General features: G+C 40.6%; 1 protein-coding gene across 2 annotated transcripts in view; it reads right to left on the minus strand.

The window, feature by feature from the left end:
* The window catches only part of NELL1 (neural EGFL like 1), a 755,205-nt gene that overhangs the window by 727,123 nt on the left and 7,268 nt on the right, over positions 1-20,814 (minus strand). Inside the window, exon 2 of one of the 2 annotated variants that reach the window (XM_090263151.1) lies at positions 20,082-20,210. In XM_090263151.1, the coding sequence (XP_090119277.1) occupies positions 20,082-20,210 (129 nt within the window). Of the gene's footprint in view, positions 1-20,081; positions 20,211-20,814 lie in introns of those variants that run through there. The other variant, XM_090263150.1, reaches the window with a different exon arrangement.

Here is a 20,814-nt window from a genome sequence, read left to right on the forward strand (position 1 = left end):
CCTTGCAGCTTGTCACAGGGTGAAGGGACCCACAAAGCCCCTGAAGCCCATGGTGTCTCGTGGAGGTGCCAACCTCCTCAGGTGAATAGCCAAGTTAAGGGGTGGGGGTATCATATGTCCCCCTGCTGGGCTACAGATGAGGACATGAGAGAACCAGGCTTGGACACACCAGTGAAGTCACCACTGACCTTCAGACATCAAAAGAATAGTGTATTTAGAAACAGAGGAAAACTGTGACCAAAGGAAACTTTCAAAGATCTATGGATCCTTCCCCTGATTTGAGACAAAACTAATCCAGGCAGATCCAACTGTGACTGCTCAGGGAAGTTAACACAACTTCTCTTCAGTTACCCACTCTAAACTCAGGAAGTTCCTCCTTAAGTATAAACTACACGCCTCATGAAGTCACACACTGGCCCTTGCTTCTGTGGACACAGGGACAGCTGCCCACTGCCACCCTCATCATGCACGTTCGGGAGCCCAACAGGAGCACACCACCCTCAGACTGCTGCTCCCCTCACCGAATGACCCCAGGGCTCGGGTTTTGGCCCTGAACACCGACTTTCTGTTCAGAGCAGCTTCCACACAACATTGCTGGACACAAATTCGAGCTGTGGGAATGGACCAAGCATGGCTTGCCTCCATTTCCCCTTATAAATACTGTGAGAGCCCACGGTGGCAGAGTGGGTCAAGCACAGGCCGTGGGGTCAGAGAAGACTGGGTTCAAACACTGATTCTGCCCCTTACCTTCCCTGGGTCTTAGCTTTCTAATCTGAAGAATGTGGCTGCTACAAGGATGACATGCAATGGACTGCTTACATCTGTGATCAATCAATAGAGCCTTTGCCAGAAAAATGCATATACCCATGATTTGCATGCAATTTCAGGGGGTCCACAGACTTATTAAAGCTTATCCATGGAATCTAAGTTGAGATTGTTGAGATAAAACATTTGCCTCCTACCCAAACACTGTAACTATTAATATTAATGGTATGGTATTATTAATAATCTTATACATATTAGTTTATCTTCCAACTACATCTTCATTTGCTAGAGGATAGAAAGCATAACATGGACCTGCCTATAGTTCACAGTGCCCACACAGTGCCTTAGAGCTACTGAGCCGCCGGACTCCTGCATGGTTTGGTTCCGTGGGGAGGCTTTGTGTAAGATCCCATGGGATTCAGAGAAGCCAGGTGTCTTCCTGGGAAATCCGTCTTTTCCCTACATTTCAGAGCTGCTAGCAATACATACATTGGAGCTCAAGCCAGAGATGGATCAGCTGCTTTCCTCCTTCCTTGGCCTTAACAACCTAAGTCATTCCATCTATCAAGCGTCCGGAGTGCCTCCAATTTCCTCCCTATTGGCTGAGCTCCACAGACAGCCTGCCTTCCCAACCATGACATCAGGAGAGGCAGATCAGTTCTTCTCCTCTCCTGGTGCCCCGTTATTTTGTGAGAACTGTCCAGCACAGCACAGCACCAGATATAAGGGAGGCACTCAGTAAATGCCAAGCAGAGATGATGTGTAGGTGCACGGGTGGGTGAGTGGATCGATGGGTGCATGGGTGGGTGAATGGATGAGTGGATGGATGGATGGATGGATGGATGGATGGATGGATGGATGGATGGGTAAGTGGATGGATGGATGAATGGATGGATGGGTGGGTGGGTGGGTGGCTGGGTGAATGAATGGACGGACAGATGAATGGATGGTAGATGGATGAACATGAGCTGAAACTGGAGATCTAAAGATCAAGATACCTCAGAACTAACTCTTCATAGGACATGGATTCTATTTTTTATTCTGTAACTAACAAGCTGTATAATTCTAAATAAATCATTTTTCACACTGGGCATCCATTTCCTCACCCTCAAAACTCTCCTTTAAAAGAGAAAATGAGGCTAAAAAGGTGATTATGTTTCTAAGACACTCCAGATTCAGACACTTTGAATTTCAAGGCCAGAGAGGGCCATGGGCAGCCACTTACACTGTTCCCATGGCAATGAAGTGGTGCCACAGCCACCACCAGCACCACTGCTGACTCACCGTCTGCCCGGCAGGCGGCTCCCAGACACTCTGGCTGCTCACATGCTTGACCCAGAAGTTCCTCCCCTCTGCCACGCCGCCCACCATCACCTCACGCTCTGGGGACTCCCTGGTGCCACTGAGACAGGAACTATCGCAGGGCTCACCTGGCATCCACCCACATGCAGCCCAGAAGTCTCAGAACAGATGCTTCATGAGGGAAATTTGGTCCCATGGGAGCTGGGGGTCAATAATAAACTCTCTTCTCCCCCTGAGTGCGTGGACTGTTCGAAGATGAGCTCTATGAACACAGCCTGAGCAGCTGAGCAACAACCCTATCAGGAGACTGTTACCTATCAGGAGTCTGAAACTGTGTATCACCTAGGCTAACTACAATAAAAACAATTATCATTTATTGAGCATTTTCTACAAGCCAGGCAATGGCTTAAGTGTCTTCCATCATTACATCCTTTTTAACAACCCTACAAAATACATACTATTATCTCCATTTTACAGGTGAGGAATCTGAGGCATATATAAGTTAAGTACCTTGTCCAAGGTTACACAGTTACCATGTGGCGGGGGGGGGGGGGGTGTGGAAACTCTCAAAACATTCCTGTAATGTGGTTAATACTGCTTTCCTCTTTGACAGATGACAAACAGACTGAGAGGTCAAGTAACTTGACAAAAGTCACACAGCTACTAAGGGACAGAGCTGCAGCCTAAAGTTCTGGAATACAAAGGTTACTATGCTTCCTCCAAGGATTCCTTTAACTCTGACATGTTAACCTGTTAAGTCTCTGACAAACAAGGTTCTTCTGGTGCGAACTCCAGTTAGATCTCAGTACCAAAGCCAAAGTCCTTCTCTCCAGCCCCTGCTCTAGCCTTCCCACCTGCCTAGTCCCAAGGTAACGAATTTGGTCCACCATCTCTCTGAACTTCTCTAAACATATTCAAAGTCTGTTGTGCAAGCTCACAAATTTCTCCTGCCCCACCCCCACCTCCCCAAAGCTGAAAGAGACCTGTACTCTCCATCTCCTTTAATTTAAAGCTTGACTTTGGCCAGTCCAACCTGAGCAGAAGTGACCCATATCACTTCGGACCAGCGGATGCTACTCCTTTCTTCTCTCCTTTGTCACACAATGGCCAGCCCACTGACAGAGGCTGCACACTGTCTAGAGAGAGGAAAATATGAAGGAGGAGGTAGTCAGTCTATGACGGGCAAGTGGCATGAGCAAGAAATAAACTATTGATACTGTAAAGCACTAGGATTTGATAGTTGTGTATTGTCACAATACCTAGCCTTCTTGTTGATACATAAATTGCTGTAAGAATTGGGGTGCTACCATACTGATACAACAACAATAAACTAAAAATATTTGACACTGGCTTAAGGCAGTGGGCAGAAGGAAACTGTACTATTATAAGCTGGAAAGATGTTTACTCACATTATACATATGATGAAATATTTGGTAAAGCTGTCATCTGAAACAAACTACAAGAGAAAAACGTACCCGATGAGCTTAAAAAACAGAAAGTTGTATGTGTCTTGATGTGTTATGCATTTAATTGTATTCCCCAAAAACTCACATATTAAAGTACTAACACCCAGTACCTCAAAACGTGACCATATCTGAAGTTAAAGATCTTTACAGAGTTAATGAGTTAAAATGAGGTCTATAGGGTGAGCCTTAATCCAATATGACTGTGTCCTTATAAAAAGGGGAAATTTAGACATAGAAATAAATGTAGAGAGAAAATAATGTAAAAAGACATAAAAAACAACCATCTACAACTCCAGGCAAGGGGCATGGAAGAGGTCTTTCTTTGACAACCCTTGGAAGGAAATAACCCTGCCAACCCCTTGATTTTCAACTTTTAGCCTCCATAACTATGTGGGACAATACATTTCTGTTGTTTTAGTCATTCAGTCTGTGTTACTTTGTTATAGCAACTCTAGCAAACTAATACAAGCAAGAAAACAATTGGCCACCTTGGAGATGAAAATGAAAGGGAATACAGTCCAGAAATTCCAGAACTTGTAGGGTTGAAAGGGATAACTTTTTCCCTACCTCCAAACAATACAAAAGATAAAACTGAGAAATACTTTGAGCAGGCCAATCAAAACTCAGCCAGGAGGCAACAATCAAATCAAGGATTTGCACCCTCTGTCCCAGTTAAAACATTTGAACAAATTAAGGTCACGCCAGTGCATCCTCTCTGTTGGAAAAAAATGTCCGAGGCTCCGGCTTGTCCATGAAAACCCAATAGATTCCAGGTAATCACAATTAATTGTGAGAGTGGATCTTGGTCCATTGATCTGACTGGAATTAAATAGATGAGAAAATGGCTAAGTAGTATCCTTGTTTTATAGACAAAGAGCCACACAATCTTAGATAAAAGACTATTCAAGAAACAAAACAATACTTTGGCCCACCACCTTCCATGGGGAAGAAGTGGATTGACAGAGCTTTTCAGCAGCCAAAGAGGATGAAGGAAGAGAAGAGACCCCTTAGAACGTAAAACTCAGAGCCATGGAAAGCAACAGACTGGAAATCTACATCCAAGGAGCAGAAGAACATGCTCCTTCCCTGAGGGCTCTTGTAATAGCTCTCCCATTAAACCCTCAAATTGCTGTAATTGTATATCTTCCATTCTTCCCCTTTCCAAAAATATTTAAGTATTTTAGCCCTGTTATAATCTTGTATATTGGGTATATGAGAAGCAGATAATTTGCCTTTTTTAGTCCATGGGTATCTGACACAAGAGGAGAGAAAGGAATAGCTAATGTGAAGACCCAGCACACGATCTTGGCCTTTCAGTCTCTGGCCATGACTGCATAAGTTTTTTATATGGTCCCCTGAGAAAGAGAGGCAGGGGTGTGAGTGTGTTTTGTGAGCTGAAAGGAGACTGAAACAAATATTTGTGATGAGAAGGGAAGACTATAATAAACTGTATTAACATTCACAAATATTTGCTGCCTTTTCCTGGGGAAGGCCCCTGCCCTGCTTGGTCATGGAAGTTGCTTTGAACAAAAGTGATATGCAAAAGCTTTCAGGGCCAGCTTGTGCTTTGCACACTCTCTTTTCCCTCTGTCCTAACGGCCAGCAACGCCCTGTGTAAAGGATGCTCTGTCTGCCTGGTCAAGAAGCCCCAGATGTCCCATGATGAACATGTGGAGACCAACCAGCTCTTGTTGTGATTAGCCACAGTGAAATCCAGCCATACTGGCTGATACAACCCTAAACTTCCTCCTCCTTCAAGGGTCCAGCCAATAGTCCTTCAGCCTCATAAACATTTGGCCCCTTATTCTTCTAATCCCACTGGGGCTGAGTTTCAGAGTCTCAAGTTCTAGAACCTGGAAAATTGACCAAGCCTGTAGATGAAAAAAAAAAGACTGGGCAGAGAAACCCAATTTGAAGACTCTTAAGTTTGCCAGGAAGTAAAGTTCATAGCTTCTCTTCGCATGTTCCCAGGCTTGACACGATTACACAACACACTGATTTCGTGGCCCACATGTTTCAGGCAGTCCTTCCTGCTTGGGGTGAGAGGATTGGGTCCCATCTGAGTACAAAGAGGACTTCAGAAGAGGCAGAAAGCCTCTCCACCAAAGTGGGACTTTAAACAGGACCCTCTCCAGCTGTTTATGCAGAAGGGCACTTACACTCCACAAGACCAGACCCTTAACCCTGACTACCGATTTGTCATTGGTGGAGTTTTTGACATGACTATCAAGGTCTAATGTGGGTCCCACATTATATTAAATTAATCCTAATCTCTTAAAGGTGGGTCCTCAGCATCACAGTTTTTTCAAGTTTCCTAAGTGAGCCTAACATGAAACTAGGGCTGGGGCCACCACACCAGGCGGGCAGTCCCTGGAAAGCAGGGACCCTGACTGTCATCTTCACAGCTGTATCTCTAGCCCCTAGTATTGTGCCTAGAACAAAAATGATTCTCAGTGAAAAAAAATAAAAGAAAAAAATCCATTAAGTCAATATTAGAACACCCAGTAAATGCATTCTGACCCTGAACAGGCCATTCTAGCCCTTTGTTTGTTTCCTCCTATATGTTATACATACAACTTCATCTTTTAAAACTACAATACATTTTCTCTGGAACTGCACTGTCCAATCGAATGACAATTAGTCACATGTAGCTATCTAAATTTAAATTTAAAATACTTACAATTAAGTAAAATTTAAAATTCAGTTCCTCACCCTAGCCACTGTGGCTCAGTTGGTTGAGCATCGTCCTGTAAACCAAAAGGTCATGGGTCTGATTCCCAGTCAGGGCACAAGCCTGGGTTGCCAGTTCGGTCCAGATCAGTAAGTGTAACAAGAGACAAGTGACTGACATTTCTCTCTCACGTCGATGTTTCTTTCCCTCTCTCTCACTCCCTTCCCTTCTCTCAAAAATTAATGAGCATGTCCTGAGGAGAGGATTTTTTTTAATTTTAGTTTCAGTTACACTAGCCATAATTCAAGTGTTCAACAGTCACATGTGGCTGGTGGCTACAGTACTAGACAGTGTTGATATAGAGCGTTTCCATCACCACAGAAAATTCTATCGGACAATGCTACTCTGAAAAAAACAATTTCGTTTTAAAGAGCTGCAAGTGACCTTGGTGATTTTATCCAACCCTCTCCCTTTATAGATAGCACTGAAATTTAATGGTAATGAACATAAGGATATAAACATGGGTACAAAAAAAAAAAAACAACTACATAAGATAAAAAAAAAAGGGAGAAGTCAGAGCTTAGCAGTAATAAGTGAAAACAACATACAAACAAACCTCTGTGGGATCTTGGTCCACAATAAGTTTATTATGGATTAATTCTGTGATGGGGCTGCAGTAATAGAAACATGAACTTGAACAAGGAGGGGATGCTCCGATGTGTCAGGATCAGATCATATTGGAAGTATCATGTTCAGGAAGCAAACACCATTAGGGATATGGACAAATGACCAAGAGTTTGCACAAGAGAAAATAATGTCAGAAATCTGAACCAAGCCAAGTTCCCATCAACAGGCAAATGAATGAATACAGTGTGGTGTTATGCAGTAGTTCAAACTAATGAACTAGATCTATATGTCCTCAGAAAAATAGTGGTAAGTAAAATGCTAAGTTTCGGAAAGATCCATACTGTATGATGCCATTTATATATTTTTTAAAACCTTTTAAAACCATGCAAAGCAATAGCTAACATGCACTGAATGTTTACTCTATTTCCAAAAATATACTGGGAATATGTTATATGAATCAACTCAATTAATCCAGGGAACAATCCTATGAAACAGATGATTTATTACCTCCTTATCACACATGTAAAAAATGAGGTTAAAGATCTTCCCCAACGTTACACAGCTGGTCAGAGTCAGAGCTAGGATTTGAATGCAGGCAGTCTGGTCTCAAAGGCTGCACATATAACCACTATACATACGCCCTCCCTCTTATATATCTGCGATACACGCACATACAAATATGTACATATGGTAACATAAGTGCACACACACACACACACTCACATGAACTGAATATTCACCGACCTTGTTAGTGATGCTTGTCAGGGAGGCTGAGAGAGGAAAGGAACTAGGGGAGGAACATAGGGACTTCAACTTACTCTGTAATTTTTCTAAGGTTCTAAGCAAATATGACAAATTTGTTGATTCTGGGGAACAGCTGCTGCATTGTTGCTTCTATAATCTTCTGTGCTTGTCTGTATTTGCCTTTTGTTTTGCAAAGCAATCCCTTGTCAAGCTAAAAACATTCTACAACTTTGAAGACCCAGGGCCCAGAGAAGGTAAGTAATATACCCCAAAGTCAACAGTGAAAGAGCTGAGCTCCAACCTGGGTCCCCAGGCCCGCGGCTCCATGCCTACACTGCACCCCCACGCTGGCAGGCAGTTTGTGTGCTGTGTTTCTTAACAGGCTGCAAGCATGAGGGCTAAACCAGCCTAGCTTATCAGTGCATCCTGGCTCCACTTCTTGCATTGGCTGCGTCTATGAAAAGTGGTATTTATTAAAATATTACCATATCAAATTACGTTATTCCACTTATTTACATTAGAATTTTGGAGCTGTGTTCCCACAGGGCAGAATTTACTCCCCGTATGTTAAAATAAATCCCAATTAAGAATCACAGCATTCATCAAAGAGTACTGTAGCCAATGCAGATGTATTTCTCCCACAATGCTCTCTCAAGAAAACCCTGGTCAAATGGCCACAGAGACTACATTCCGAATGGATACATATGAAAGTGGAGCCCTATGTGTTTATTCTGATTTTCTGGCATGCTCCCCTTAGGCAGCCAAACAGATTACTAGATATTCATCCCCAGGTATTCAGCAAGCCCTTCCAAGTGGAAGAATCATAAAATTCTATTAAACAGAATTCACCAGCTGACAAGATACCATCTGTCCTGGTTGATTTAAAATACCTGCCAAGAGATATTTTGCCAGATGTCCTTTGGTTTCTCTTAAGAGAAGCTACATCTTTATCACATTGCACATATTTATTCATTCCCACTCTCCTGAATTAGGGGAAAGCATCCGGGAGCTGGAGTGGGGCAAAGATAGATTGCAGGCGTAGGCTCCTGAGTTCAAATCCTATGTCTGTCACTACAGACAATGTAAGTTACTGAAACTCCCTGGGTCTGGAATTTCCTCATCTGTGTGATGGATATAAAACAGTCCATATACAGAAGTGTTAGTAGAAGAATTAAAAGGCAAATAAATTTTAGAAGTTGAGATCATCCTTCTTTTTAAAAAAATCCAGTTCAGACAACAGTTACCCATTCTTATTAAGCTCAACCAATAATTGCAAGTATATACTCCTTGAGAAAAACACAAAACAGAAAAATTTTCCTGAATACATAAATGGTTTAAAGTTATCTGAACCAATTTTACACTTATTTATTTGCTTCTTGTCTGTTTCCCTTTAAGAGCCAGATTTTGTCTGATTTGCTCACCACTATATTCCTTGTGCTTGGAAGAGTGCCAAGCACATAGTAGGTTCCCACTAAATAATGTATGCTTTCTGAATAACTACTCTTAATAATATTGATTAACCTTTATATTTCTTTTTATTACTTACAATAAATTTATATAATCTAAATTAACCCTTATAATAACTTAAAGCATAGACACGACATTATTACTCAGTGTCTGAAGAGAAAAGAAATTTCAAGAGGTAAAGTGACTTGCCCAACATCAATTTGTTAGTGTGGAATTGGCTCATGTACCTAATAGTTTCTAAAAGAATTCGTACCTTTTTACATTCTCTGCTGTCTCTCTTCATCTCACTTTCCTAACTATACTATTTGATGGGAGAAGGAGACTGGGAAAAGAGACTTACTGTTCATGTCAGAAATGCTCAAACTTTGGAAATAAGTACAGTTTATTTGCTCTACGATATACACTTAGTCACATAACCATTTAATGACGTTCTAAAATATGCCAGTGCAGGTGTTAATTGGCCCCAGAGAGGGACTTGCAAGCCCACTCTAGCAGCTTGTTCCACTGTTACTGCGGCAAGAGCAAAAATACCTATATTCAGGAGATGCTGGTATGTGAATTGAATCACTCCACTAATTGATTAAATGCAAAGTTATACTAAATCACTCCACTCAAAGTGAGGTTGACTCATAAATGCTCCCAGAGGTACTTAGCAACGAAGCGCATCCAATCAACAGAAAAAACAATTCAGACTTGGGCAACAGTGGGTGGCGGGAAATCTGGATGTTCAGCATTAAACAAACCCTTTGGGGAGCTCCGTCTTACTCAAATTTTCTAAGCGTTAAGAGCTACAGCTAAAGCTACCAGCACCGTTTTGTGACAATGATTACACATGGGCAGTGCTCCTATGTAACAGAAACCACATAGTATTTCATTCCTGTCATCTTCCAAGGCCTGGTCAGGTGTTTCTTCCTCCGAGGAGCCTTCCCCAGGTTATCCAGTGAGAAGAAATTTCTCCAACAAACTTGGGACTTAAGCCACACCCTACTGCAAGCCAATGCTATTCTCCATGACACTTGAGTTTCTGAGGGCGTGCTGTGTTGGCCCTTCTAGATTATAACCTCTCTGAGGTCAAGGTCTTTGTCTTATGCACCTCTGTCTTCCACAACATCTAGCATAAAAATCCTAGAATGCAAACAGGTTCTAAAAGTCTCAATCTTCTGGAAGTATCCCACTTTAGCCTTTGTTCTACCTTGTCACATAAAACAAGTTACTTGAAAGATGCTATTTTTTTTTTCTTTAGAAAACTCCTAAAATAGAACTCCTGAAAGGTAGCACTTTCCTGGAAGCAGAAAAAGCAACACAAAGAATGTTCGCTCATCCATATTCTAGTTCACTTATAAATGAAGCATCAACAGACAACACGTCCTCCCAACCACTTAACACTAAGGCACTGCCAGTCAGGAAGAAGTGCAGTTGCAGACCCTCAGATCTTCTGAGTCCCATTCAAGGCAAAGCAGGGGTCTTCCAAAATGATTTTTAAAACTCTAATGCTGGTATATAAAATGTTTTTTTAGCTTAAGAGAAGATGGATGCCTGTCTTAAACATAGGCATCCATTCTCCCTGCCTCCTACCGCCAATCCCAAATAAAATATAATTTGTTTTAGGCAAGAAGAGAATAAAAATTTTATTTTATTTTTTGCCCTCTACAGGAACAGTAATAAAGACAACCTTAACACCTGGTTAGCCCCAAAATAAATCCTATCAGACTTCAGAGTTGGGATGATAGGAGTGGTTTTAGTTAAATGTGCTTTCTACTTAAATTTAACAATATTATGAATGGGCTTCCATTTAAATAAAGGTTTTTTTCACTACTTTAATATACATTAGCTCAGAGTTGGACTTACAATGGTAAATTATGAGAAGAAATAAAAATTAATGAAGGAAAGGATAAATTCATTTTTTACACTTTACACTTTTCAAAGTGCTTTCTCACTTGCTGTCATTTGCAATCAGTCTGTGTATTCTTCCCATTTCTAGATGAGAAAACTAATGCTTGAAAACATTAAGAGACCTATTTACTGATAACCCTTAGTATTCCCTCAAGGTATTTTCATTTACCCCTTGCTTAAAAAGGAGCAATAATAGTGCTTACCTTTATGATTGTAGTGAGTAAGAAATAAATTAATACACCTAAAGGACTGAGCCCTAATCTTCTGCCCACTCTCTAATCCTCTGCTTTTTCCCACTACTCCAATCTATCTCTACAGGTTCAAATCTGACATTATTGCCCTGGCCAGTGTGGCTCAGTTGGTTGGGCTTCATCCCACAAACCGAAAGGTCACGGGTTTGATTCTCAGTCAGGCCCCATGCCTGGGTTGTGGGTTCAGCCCCCAGTCGGGGCACCTGCAAGAAGCAACAGATTGATGTTTCTCTGTCACACTGATGTTTCTCTTCCCCTCTTTCTTCCTCCTTTCCCTTCTATCTAAAAATCAATAAAAGAAAAAAAATGTTTTAAAAAATCTGACATAATTAACGCACAAGACAGTTGATACACATAGGAAAGAAGGTCAAAGTTATACCCTATTACTTAAAAATGGCTCACATTTAATGAATTAAGGTTAGTACTATTGTAGCACTTTTTACGTATTAATTTATTTCATCCTCACTATAACCACATATAGTAGGTACTATTATTACTTCATTTTATCAATGAGTAAATGGAGGTAAAGAGCTTAGGTAGCCTGCTAGTTGCTGTCATATATTAACATTGAGAGAGAGGATTTTGTAGCCTTCCCATATTCACTGAGCAGTGGTAAAACAGTAAAATCTGTAAGCCTCTCTAGACCTGTACTGTCTAATACAGTAACCCCTAGCCACATATGTCAGTGGAGCACTTGAAATATGACTAGTGTGACTGAGGAAATAAATTTTAACTTGAATTAATTTGAATTTAAATTTAAAATGAATATTCAATGAAACAGCAGTTTCCAAGACACTGGATATCAGTCCTTGAAGGGCAGTGATCTTTAAGAGATGAAAAACAAAAGAGATGAGCCTTACAATTACCCAAGCTGACTGCTCTGGTAAGAGGTCCCTGGCTGTGGCATATGGAGAAGGAACTCAGAAAGAGCTCAGTGGTCTCCCTGAGCTGAAGTGAGGAAGCTGAGAATCTGGGAAGACCAAGGCACCAAGATTTCACAGGACAGTATTCATGAGAGGAAACAACAGCACAGAGGGAAAAAAAGGGATCTCTTTCATGATCAGTACTCAGTGGAGTATGATCAGTACATGCATGTGAGAAGACTACCCAAGAACAAAGAGCCACCACCTAAAAGGTAACAGTGCCCAGCATATCATCAGGATTGAGAATAGTACCTATTCCCACCAATTAAAGTAGAAAACTCCATGATTCATGAGGATTGGATAGAGTACAGAAGGATCAAAAATAATTAGCTAATTGCTATTAGCACAAGCATTGCTCCAGTTCATCTAAGAAAACTTAAATGTTAGGACCCAAAAAAAATCGAATTGTTTCCCAGTAACTTAACTGTGTCCTTGAATAAAACTCAATAATATTTATAAGAATACAAAATATTCAGCACCAAACAAGGTAAAATTCACAATGCCTGGCAGTCAATCAAACATCATCAGGCGTGAAAAAAAATGTAGCATTGGGAGAAAATTAACCAATCAAAATTGGCCCAGCACTGATACAAATATTAGAATTAACTGTCAAGGACATTGAAACAGTTATTGGAACTCTATTCCATCTACTCAAAGAGTAAGATGAAAACACAGAAAAAAGCTTTAAGGATCAAAACTGAACTTACAGAGATAAAACTATAATATATGAGATTTTAAAAAATTACTGAGTGATACCAACAGCAGACAATACAGAAGTTCAGTGATCTTGAAGACATAGCAATAAAAACTATCAAAAATTATATATAGTAGTCCCTCTCTATATTGCAGTTCACTTATCATGGCCTCTCTGTATCGTGGGATTTTTTAAAATATTATATTTGATTATTTATTGCAGATTTTTTGCTATATCACAGGATTTTGTGGTACTGTACATGTATGTTGTTAAAGTTACATAGGTTCAAGAGTGTAGAATATGTTTAAGAACATAAGTAGTGTTTATAAATGTGTGGAAAAGGTTGATAAGGGAGTAGAAACGTTAATAAGGAACTGGGAACAGTTTATAAGTGTGTGGGAAGGGTTTATAAAGCCTTAAAAAAATATAAATACTAAAATAAATGTAAGGTTCCTACTTCACGGATTTTCACCTATCACCGGGGCATCTAGAATGTAATACCCATGATAAGTGAGGGAATACTGTACAGAGAGAAAAGATAACAATTTTTGAAATGAACCAAGTATCATTGAGCTGTGGAACGACTTTAAGCAGCCTAAGATATATGTAATTGGAATTTCCTGCCAATTGGGACAGAAAAAATATTTGAAGATATAATGGCCAATTTATTTTCTAAATTTGATGAAGCTCAATAGATCGCACACATAAGAAATATGAAGAAAACCATGCCAAGGTACATTATAACCAAATTGTTCAAAGTCAGTGATAAAGAGAAAACCTTAAAAGCAGGGGGGAAAATTGCATTACCTACAGCAAAACAAAGATTGGATGACAACAAATTTCTCTTCAGAAACTATGGAAGTGAGAAGACAATGGATCAACCTCTTAAAACTACAGGGAAAGAACTGCCAACCCAATACTCTGTACCCAGCAAAAATATCTTTCAAAAAATGAAAACAAAAAGACTTTTATTTTGGTCATACAAAATCTGAAAGAGTTCATCACCAACAGACTTGCACTCAAATAAATGTTAAAGGAAGTCCTTTGGACAGGATGAAAATGACAAATGGATGAAAATGTGAATCCACATAAGGAACTGAAGAACACAGAAAACAGTAACTACTTGTGACTGATTTTCTTATTAGCTATAAGTGTTCAAATGGTAATTGACTTATTACATAAAAATAATAACAATGTATGTAGTATGGGGCTTACAACATAAGTAAAAATAAAGTGTATAACAATAATAGAACAATGGTCAGGAGGAGCAAAGTAAACTACTGAAATGTTACACATAAAGTTGTATACTATCACTTGAAGGTGTATAGTGATAAGTCCTAAACATAGGAACCACTAAAATAAACAAAAAATTATATCTAATGGGCCAACAAAGGAGATAAAATAGAATCATAACAAAAAAACTTTAATTATCCAAAAGAAGCCAGAAAGCAGAAAAATGGAAGAAAGAATAGATGGCACAGGTAGAAAACAAATAGCAAAGTTATATATTTAAATATAATCATGTCAATAATCATATTAATGTAAATGGTCTAAATGTTACAGATCAGGGCCGCAAAATTCCCCAGAGCTTGTGGTTTGGGAATGGAGGAAGGGGACAGCTTTCAAGATGCCTTTGCATTATCTATGGCTGGTAGTGAGTGACTTAGTTATGCAAATGGTTTTGGTTCTTCCAAGGCCCCAAGGAGACTGGAGGGGTTTTGACCATAGAATGGTGAGGAAAGAGCTTACTGGGCCTGCGCAAGGTTCTGTGAATGGTCATAACCGGTTATCATGCCCACTTCATCACAGGCCTCAGTCAGGGATTTAAAAATAAGGCAGCAGCCATCTGCAGAGAAAGAACCATGCAGCTTTGAAAGGGAAGGGAGAACTCCACGGGGTTTGCAAGGAGGTAAAAGGGGAGAACCATGTGGTTCTGGATTAAGAGCTGGAGAGCACCAGGACACAGGCAAGACCTCCCCAATCAGACACGAATGATTGGAAGCTGCCAGTAAGACCGAACTGTATCTGGGAAGCAGGCAAATGGCATCTCTAACTTTTCTATTCTAAAACTAGCCTTGTTTGGCAGGGGAGGCAGGACTACGTGTTTGTGGGTGTTTTAAAGAAAGTAAGACTTAATGGCAGAAATCCTCCATTAATCTAAAACTATATAACCTTTAAATAAATAATTCCTTTTCTTTTCACCAAACTCTGATATTAAGAGTTATGCTTTTGGAGACAGGCAATTGAGCTCCTCATAAGTGAACAGCCCGTGGGTTCTGTTTCATAAATATCTCGATGAAAATATAGAGTTTGTCTTTTTGGTTTAAAAAGAGAGAGGAAAATAAAGGTAAGACCCAGTTATTGCCCTTTATATGCTACAACACGTACAAATATCAAAATAACTATAATTGGTAAAAGAATCCAGGCCAGAAAAAAAGGACCTATCATATAATTTTGTTTATATAATATTCTAGAAAATGCAAACTACTCTGCAGTGACTGAAAGCAGATCAGTAGTTGCCTGGGGATAATGGCTGAAAGGTGCAGGAGGGAGAGACTATAAAAAGATTAAAAAGGGAAGTTTTGGGAGTGATTAAATTTGCTCGTAATTTTGATTGTGGCGATAGCACAGATATCCTCACATATCAAAATTATCAAATTGTACACTTCGAAATACGCACAGTATATTACAAGTCAATTATACCTCCATAAAGCTATCTTTAAAATATGATAAGTAAGCATGTATGGAATAACTTGGCAAACCTACTTTTTCAAGTTTAAATGTTATGAAATCTAAATACAGTTCAATTATTCCAGATGAAAATCTGCTTCCAAATTAACATATATTGTAAGTATGAAATATAAACTAGGTATTAAGGACTTTGTAAAAAATGATAAAATGTTTATTAATTTGTGGCCATATGCTGAAAAATAATTTTATACATTGGGTTAAATAAAATTTATAATAAAATTTAATTTAACCTGTTTCTTTTTCCTTACTTAATGTGGCTACTACAAAAATTAAAATTACAGGTACTACTCCATTATATTTGTATCACACAGTGCTGCATTGCAAAGTAGGACTTATTTGGAACATACTGGAAACATCATAGTGTTTATATTTCTGCCCAACAGCAGGTAACCATCCTGTGGTAGACACAATTATGCACCCCACCGCCACCCAATAAAAATCCACATCTTACCCTGGCTGCTGTGGCTCAGTGGATTGAGTGCTGGCCTGTGAACCAAAGGGCTGCCAGTTTGATTCCCAGTCAGGGCACCTGCCTGGGTGGCAGGCCGGGTCCCTGGTTGGGGATATATGAGAGGCAACCACACATTGATGTTTCTCTCCTTCTCCTTCTCCCTCATTTACCCTCTCTCTAAAAATAAATTTAAAATCTTTTTTTAAAAGAATTATACATATCTTAACCCTGAGAAGCTGTAAATATTTTACCTTATATGAGGGGTGGAGGAGACTTTGCTAATGTAATTAAATTGTCCATCTCAAGATGAGGAGATTACCCTGGGTTGTCTGGGTGGGCCCCATATAATTACAAGCTTCCTTATAAGGGAAGAAAAGGAAGCAGAAGAGTCCGTATCAGAAAAGACAATCTGATGACCAAAGCAGAGGGTGGACAGCCACAGCCAGGAGCCAAGGAGTGTGGAGCCTCCAGAAGCCAGAAAAGGGACATAGCTCAGTTAAGACCTTGATTTCAGGCCCCCTAAAGCCCATTTGATACTTCTGACTTCCAGAACTGTAAGATAATAAATATGTTCTGTTTTAAGCCACTAATTTGTGGTCATTTGTTATAGCAACAATAGGAATTAATACAGAGTCTGGTACCTGGGAGTGGAGTACAGCTGTAACAAATAACTAAAAACGTGAAGCAGCCTTGGGGCCTTGGGGACTTGTGGATTAATATGAGGGGGGACCCAAAAGAATCCAGAACTTATTTATATAAAATTGTGTATTTACTCTGCATGTGTAAACTTCCATCATCTTCAAAGTACTCTCCACCTATGGAGATGTTTTTCCCACTGCGCAAAACAGGTTTTGAACTCATCAATTTTGATGCCTTTTAGTGCTTCTGCCATTTTTTGTTTCACCTCTTCCACATCGGCAAAATATATTTCCCTTTGAGGACTTTTTTCACCCTGAGGGGGGAAAGATAGTTCTCTGGGGGAGATCAGGTGAATCAGGTGGCTGGGGCATGGGGGTCATGCCGTTTTTGGTCAAAAACTGCTGAACATTCAGCACAGTGTGGGCAGGTGTGCTTGTAAATCACCCATCATAAAATGGACAAATTCACTGAAAGAGTCATCAAAAAAATTCACTTAAGCTGAACGCAGTGCAGCAGGCACACTGACCCAAATGGGTTCCTAGAATACTTACCTAGCGTAGAAGCCTGTACTACAAGGGGCCCGCCCCCCTCAAGATAATTCCAGTTTCTTTGGGTTCCCCCTTGTAAGAGACTGAAAAATATTCAAGGACCATGATAGAAAAAGCCTAGATTGCCTTGAACACACTGTTGGTACAAATATAAATGATAAGTGAAAACTCAGAATGAAGAAAAGAAAAGGGTAAAAAAAAAAAAAAAACTATAATCTCAGAGAACATTTAAATCATTGTGAAAAGGCTATCAGAAATATGAATATTAAAAATACTGCTGGTGAGGGCTAAAAAGGAAATGAGGAACACATTGTTGGGATTGGAAACTAGCAGATACAGGGTCCTTGTTACAAAGGGGCAGAAAACTTAGCCATACTGCGTCCTGTACCCACATGGGAAGCAAAACTTGTAAAAGGTGGATTTGGACATTTGGCTAAGGAGATTTCCAAGCAAAGTGTTGTATGCAGTCTGGTTCACCTTGCTGCTATAATGAGTTGAGATACTGAGATGCCACAGAAATATATTGTAGGGAGCCAGAGAGCAGACTTTACAAAAAGTAAAATAATCTCTCCCCCAAAATGTCCATGTCCTTACTGCCAGAACCTGTGAGTACATTTCCTTATGTGGCAAAAAAAGAAAAGGGATTTTACAATGTGATTAAATTATCCATCTTGAGCTGGAGAGATTACCTAAGTGGGTACAATGTGATCACAAAGGTCCTTATGAGGGAAATCCCTCCTCTGGTAAACTCCCATAATGAAGTTATACTTCCCATCAAGGAAGCTAAGACTCCCTCCCTGTGGTGGGAGCCTGGTAGATATCCCAGAAGCAGTTTCCAAAGAACACAGAAATAAGAGAGCCGAGTTCTAGCCCAGGAAGCCCACACTTGTGGACTAAATAAATGAGTGAATGAATAGTGAGTATAGCAGGCAAAATATCCTTTTGTAGAGCACATTAGACAGAAGAAATGCGGTCTTCATTTCGTAGTTAACTGTATTATGGAAAGAAGACATTTTTATTCAACTCAAAATGTTTATGAATCACTACGATGTGCCATGTACAAGACATGGCCCCGGAGACCTAGGGGCAGTGAGACAGGCAACTTCTGCCCTCACGCAGCTTACCAACAAGCCAGGCTTCCATAGCAACTCTGCTGACAGGTCAGCAGCTTCGCCCAGGTCCAGAGTCTCAGGGTCACTCAACAATAACTGAGCAAAGAGAAAAGCAATCCAGCCTGTATTCTCTCATCCATGCCCAGCTTATTTACTTCAACTCCTTAGTAAAATTAAGTGGAAATGGACGTATCTGTAGTCTTGTTATGTATCATTATACAATAACTGTAGATTTTCCATATATCATTAATAAGGCTTAAATTATCTGCACAGTAAATATGTAAATCTCATCCCATAATATTGGTGCAGTCACTCTAAAACAATCTTTTTGTTATCTTCATAAAAATGAGCCAAAAAAAAAAAACCTGCCAAGCATTTCCACAGAGGACTATCCGGGCTGCCTGACTACCACGTCTGACCAGGTCACTCCCCCACTTCAGTCTCCACAAAGGCCTCCAACACTCTGAGAGACACGTACAAAACCACTCACCTGTCCTACAGGCTGGGGTAATATTTACAACAGTTAATATCAGGTCTAGTGCCTCCCACCTATCAGAATGGACACCGACCATAACTCAGCACTATGCCCAAACCTGTGGATATCAGCTAAATAGCAGTTCTCCCCACAGGGTCCAATGTAAATGAGCCCCTGCCTACCTCTCCAGCCACTGACCCCGCTTCAGCCACACTTCTCATCTTTCTGTTGGTTTCTGCCTTAGGAGTTGCATGCATACTGTTTCCTCTCCCCAAAACACTCTGAGCCCCACCCCGTCCTACACCAGCCTCTCTACTCATTTTTCAAGTCTTGACTGACATAGCCCTTTCCAGGGAGGCCTTTCCCTGACCATTACCATCCCCCCACCCCAGGTAAGTCAGATCTGATGGGACTACACTTATTTGACACTGCCTTCATTGTAACAACTGGAATTCAATAATTCCTTGTGTAATGGCTGTTTTCCTCACTCTATTTTAAAGCAGGGGCTGCACTTATTCACTCTTACTGGTGAGCCACCATTAGCACGTTGCCTGGTTCACAGTAGGAGTTCCGTAATAACAGCTAATACTTACTGAGAGTCGATGTACCAAGCACTGTTTTAACCACTTCACCGGGTTAGCCCCTTGCCACAGCCCCATGAGGTCAGTATGAGTATTTTCGAAGAGGACACAAGGAGAATCAGGCTAAGTAACGGCCCAAAGTCTCAAAGCCAGTAAGTGGCAGGATAGGAAACTGATCGCAGGCAGTCGGGCTCCGGAGCCCATGCATTTAAAAAGCACATGATACTGCCTCTGAATGCTTGTTGAATGATGTAATGCACTGTAGTCAAACTTAGTGGGCAGAGCCAACTAAGCTACACCCCTAAGAGAATACAGCCATAAAACGCCCTCTGTGCTCATGAGCTATCCGTTAGATGAGAGATGTAGGAAAAGGTAGGGTTGTAGGTAAATATGCAGATAATAAAGAAATATCCTGTGAAAATAACATGGCTGGCCAATGGCTTTCAAGGACTTCATTCCACTTGACATCTCTACCAAAATCCCCAGAGAAATATTTTACTGAGAGCCAAATATTTCACCACCATGTCCTCTAGCACCCCCCTTGTACCATCAGAACACACCCTCCCCCCAAATATCTGAACACCCTCAGCATTTCTGAACATTCCTTATGACAAAAGAGAAATAGCAGAGATGATCTTCCAACCATACACACCCAGTGACCACTCCTCAGGCAGACCTCTTCCCCAAGCTCTGCCCCACGCAAAGGAAGAAGTACCTTTACCTTGAAATAAAAACGCTTTGCTGGCATTGTGCAGTCCGGACACCTGCGTGACGCCAAGGGTAGTGTTCACGAGGTCAAGCTCAGTGATAATATCCATCTGGAGGTCGGGGTCCATCCCAGAGCCCAGCACTGAAATGGAACAAAAAGCTGTCTTGGCTTAAAATGCAGACTGCTGGCAGTAATACAGAACAGAAATTAGGGGCCAGGAGTGGCAGCGAATACAGAGAAGCCAGTGATCAGTGGTTGGAGATGCTCTTGCTGGGAGAAAAAGAAGGCAACCCTGCTCCATTACCCCAGTGGCATCATACTTTCTTTGCCCCTTTTCCCACTCCCACCTCATTCAATACACACTGATAATCACTTGTCCTAAATCCGCAGGGCCTAATATAATATATTCCATATTCGCAATGTGTCATATGTTTGAAAGGTAATATGTCATATTGTATTACCTTCAGCAAAGTCTGAATCAGTACCCCATAATCAAATACAGTATTTCTTGAGCAAAAAGTATAACATTTTCCTCTAATTGGTTAAACAAACACTATAAATAGAGTCATACCAGTTGAGGTCAAGTTTTGCCACCCAGTGGGTTGAGCTCAGGGTAAATTTTGCTGTCAGGTGAGTTACAAAGAAACTTTGGGTTTCCGAGCTTTTTCAAATCTGGGGACTGTGGGTACAGAATAGTAGCCCTGATAATTGTGGCTTCAGAGACCTATGCAGCAGTGAAATCGGA

The sequence above is a fragment of the Furipterus horrens genome, unplaced genomic scaffold (assembly GCF_987537825.1).
Source record: "Furipterus horrens unplaced genomic scaffold, mFurHor1.1.pri manual_scaffold_2, whole genome shotgun sequence".
NCBI classification, from domain to species: domain Eukaryota; kingdom Metazoa; phylum Chordata; class Mammalia; order Chiroptera; family Furipteridae; genus Furipterus; species Furipterus horrens.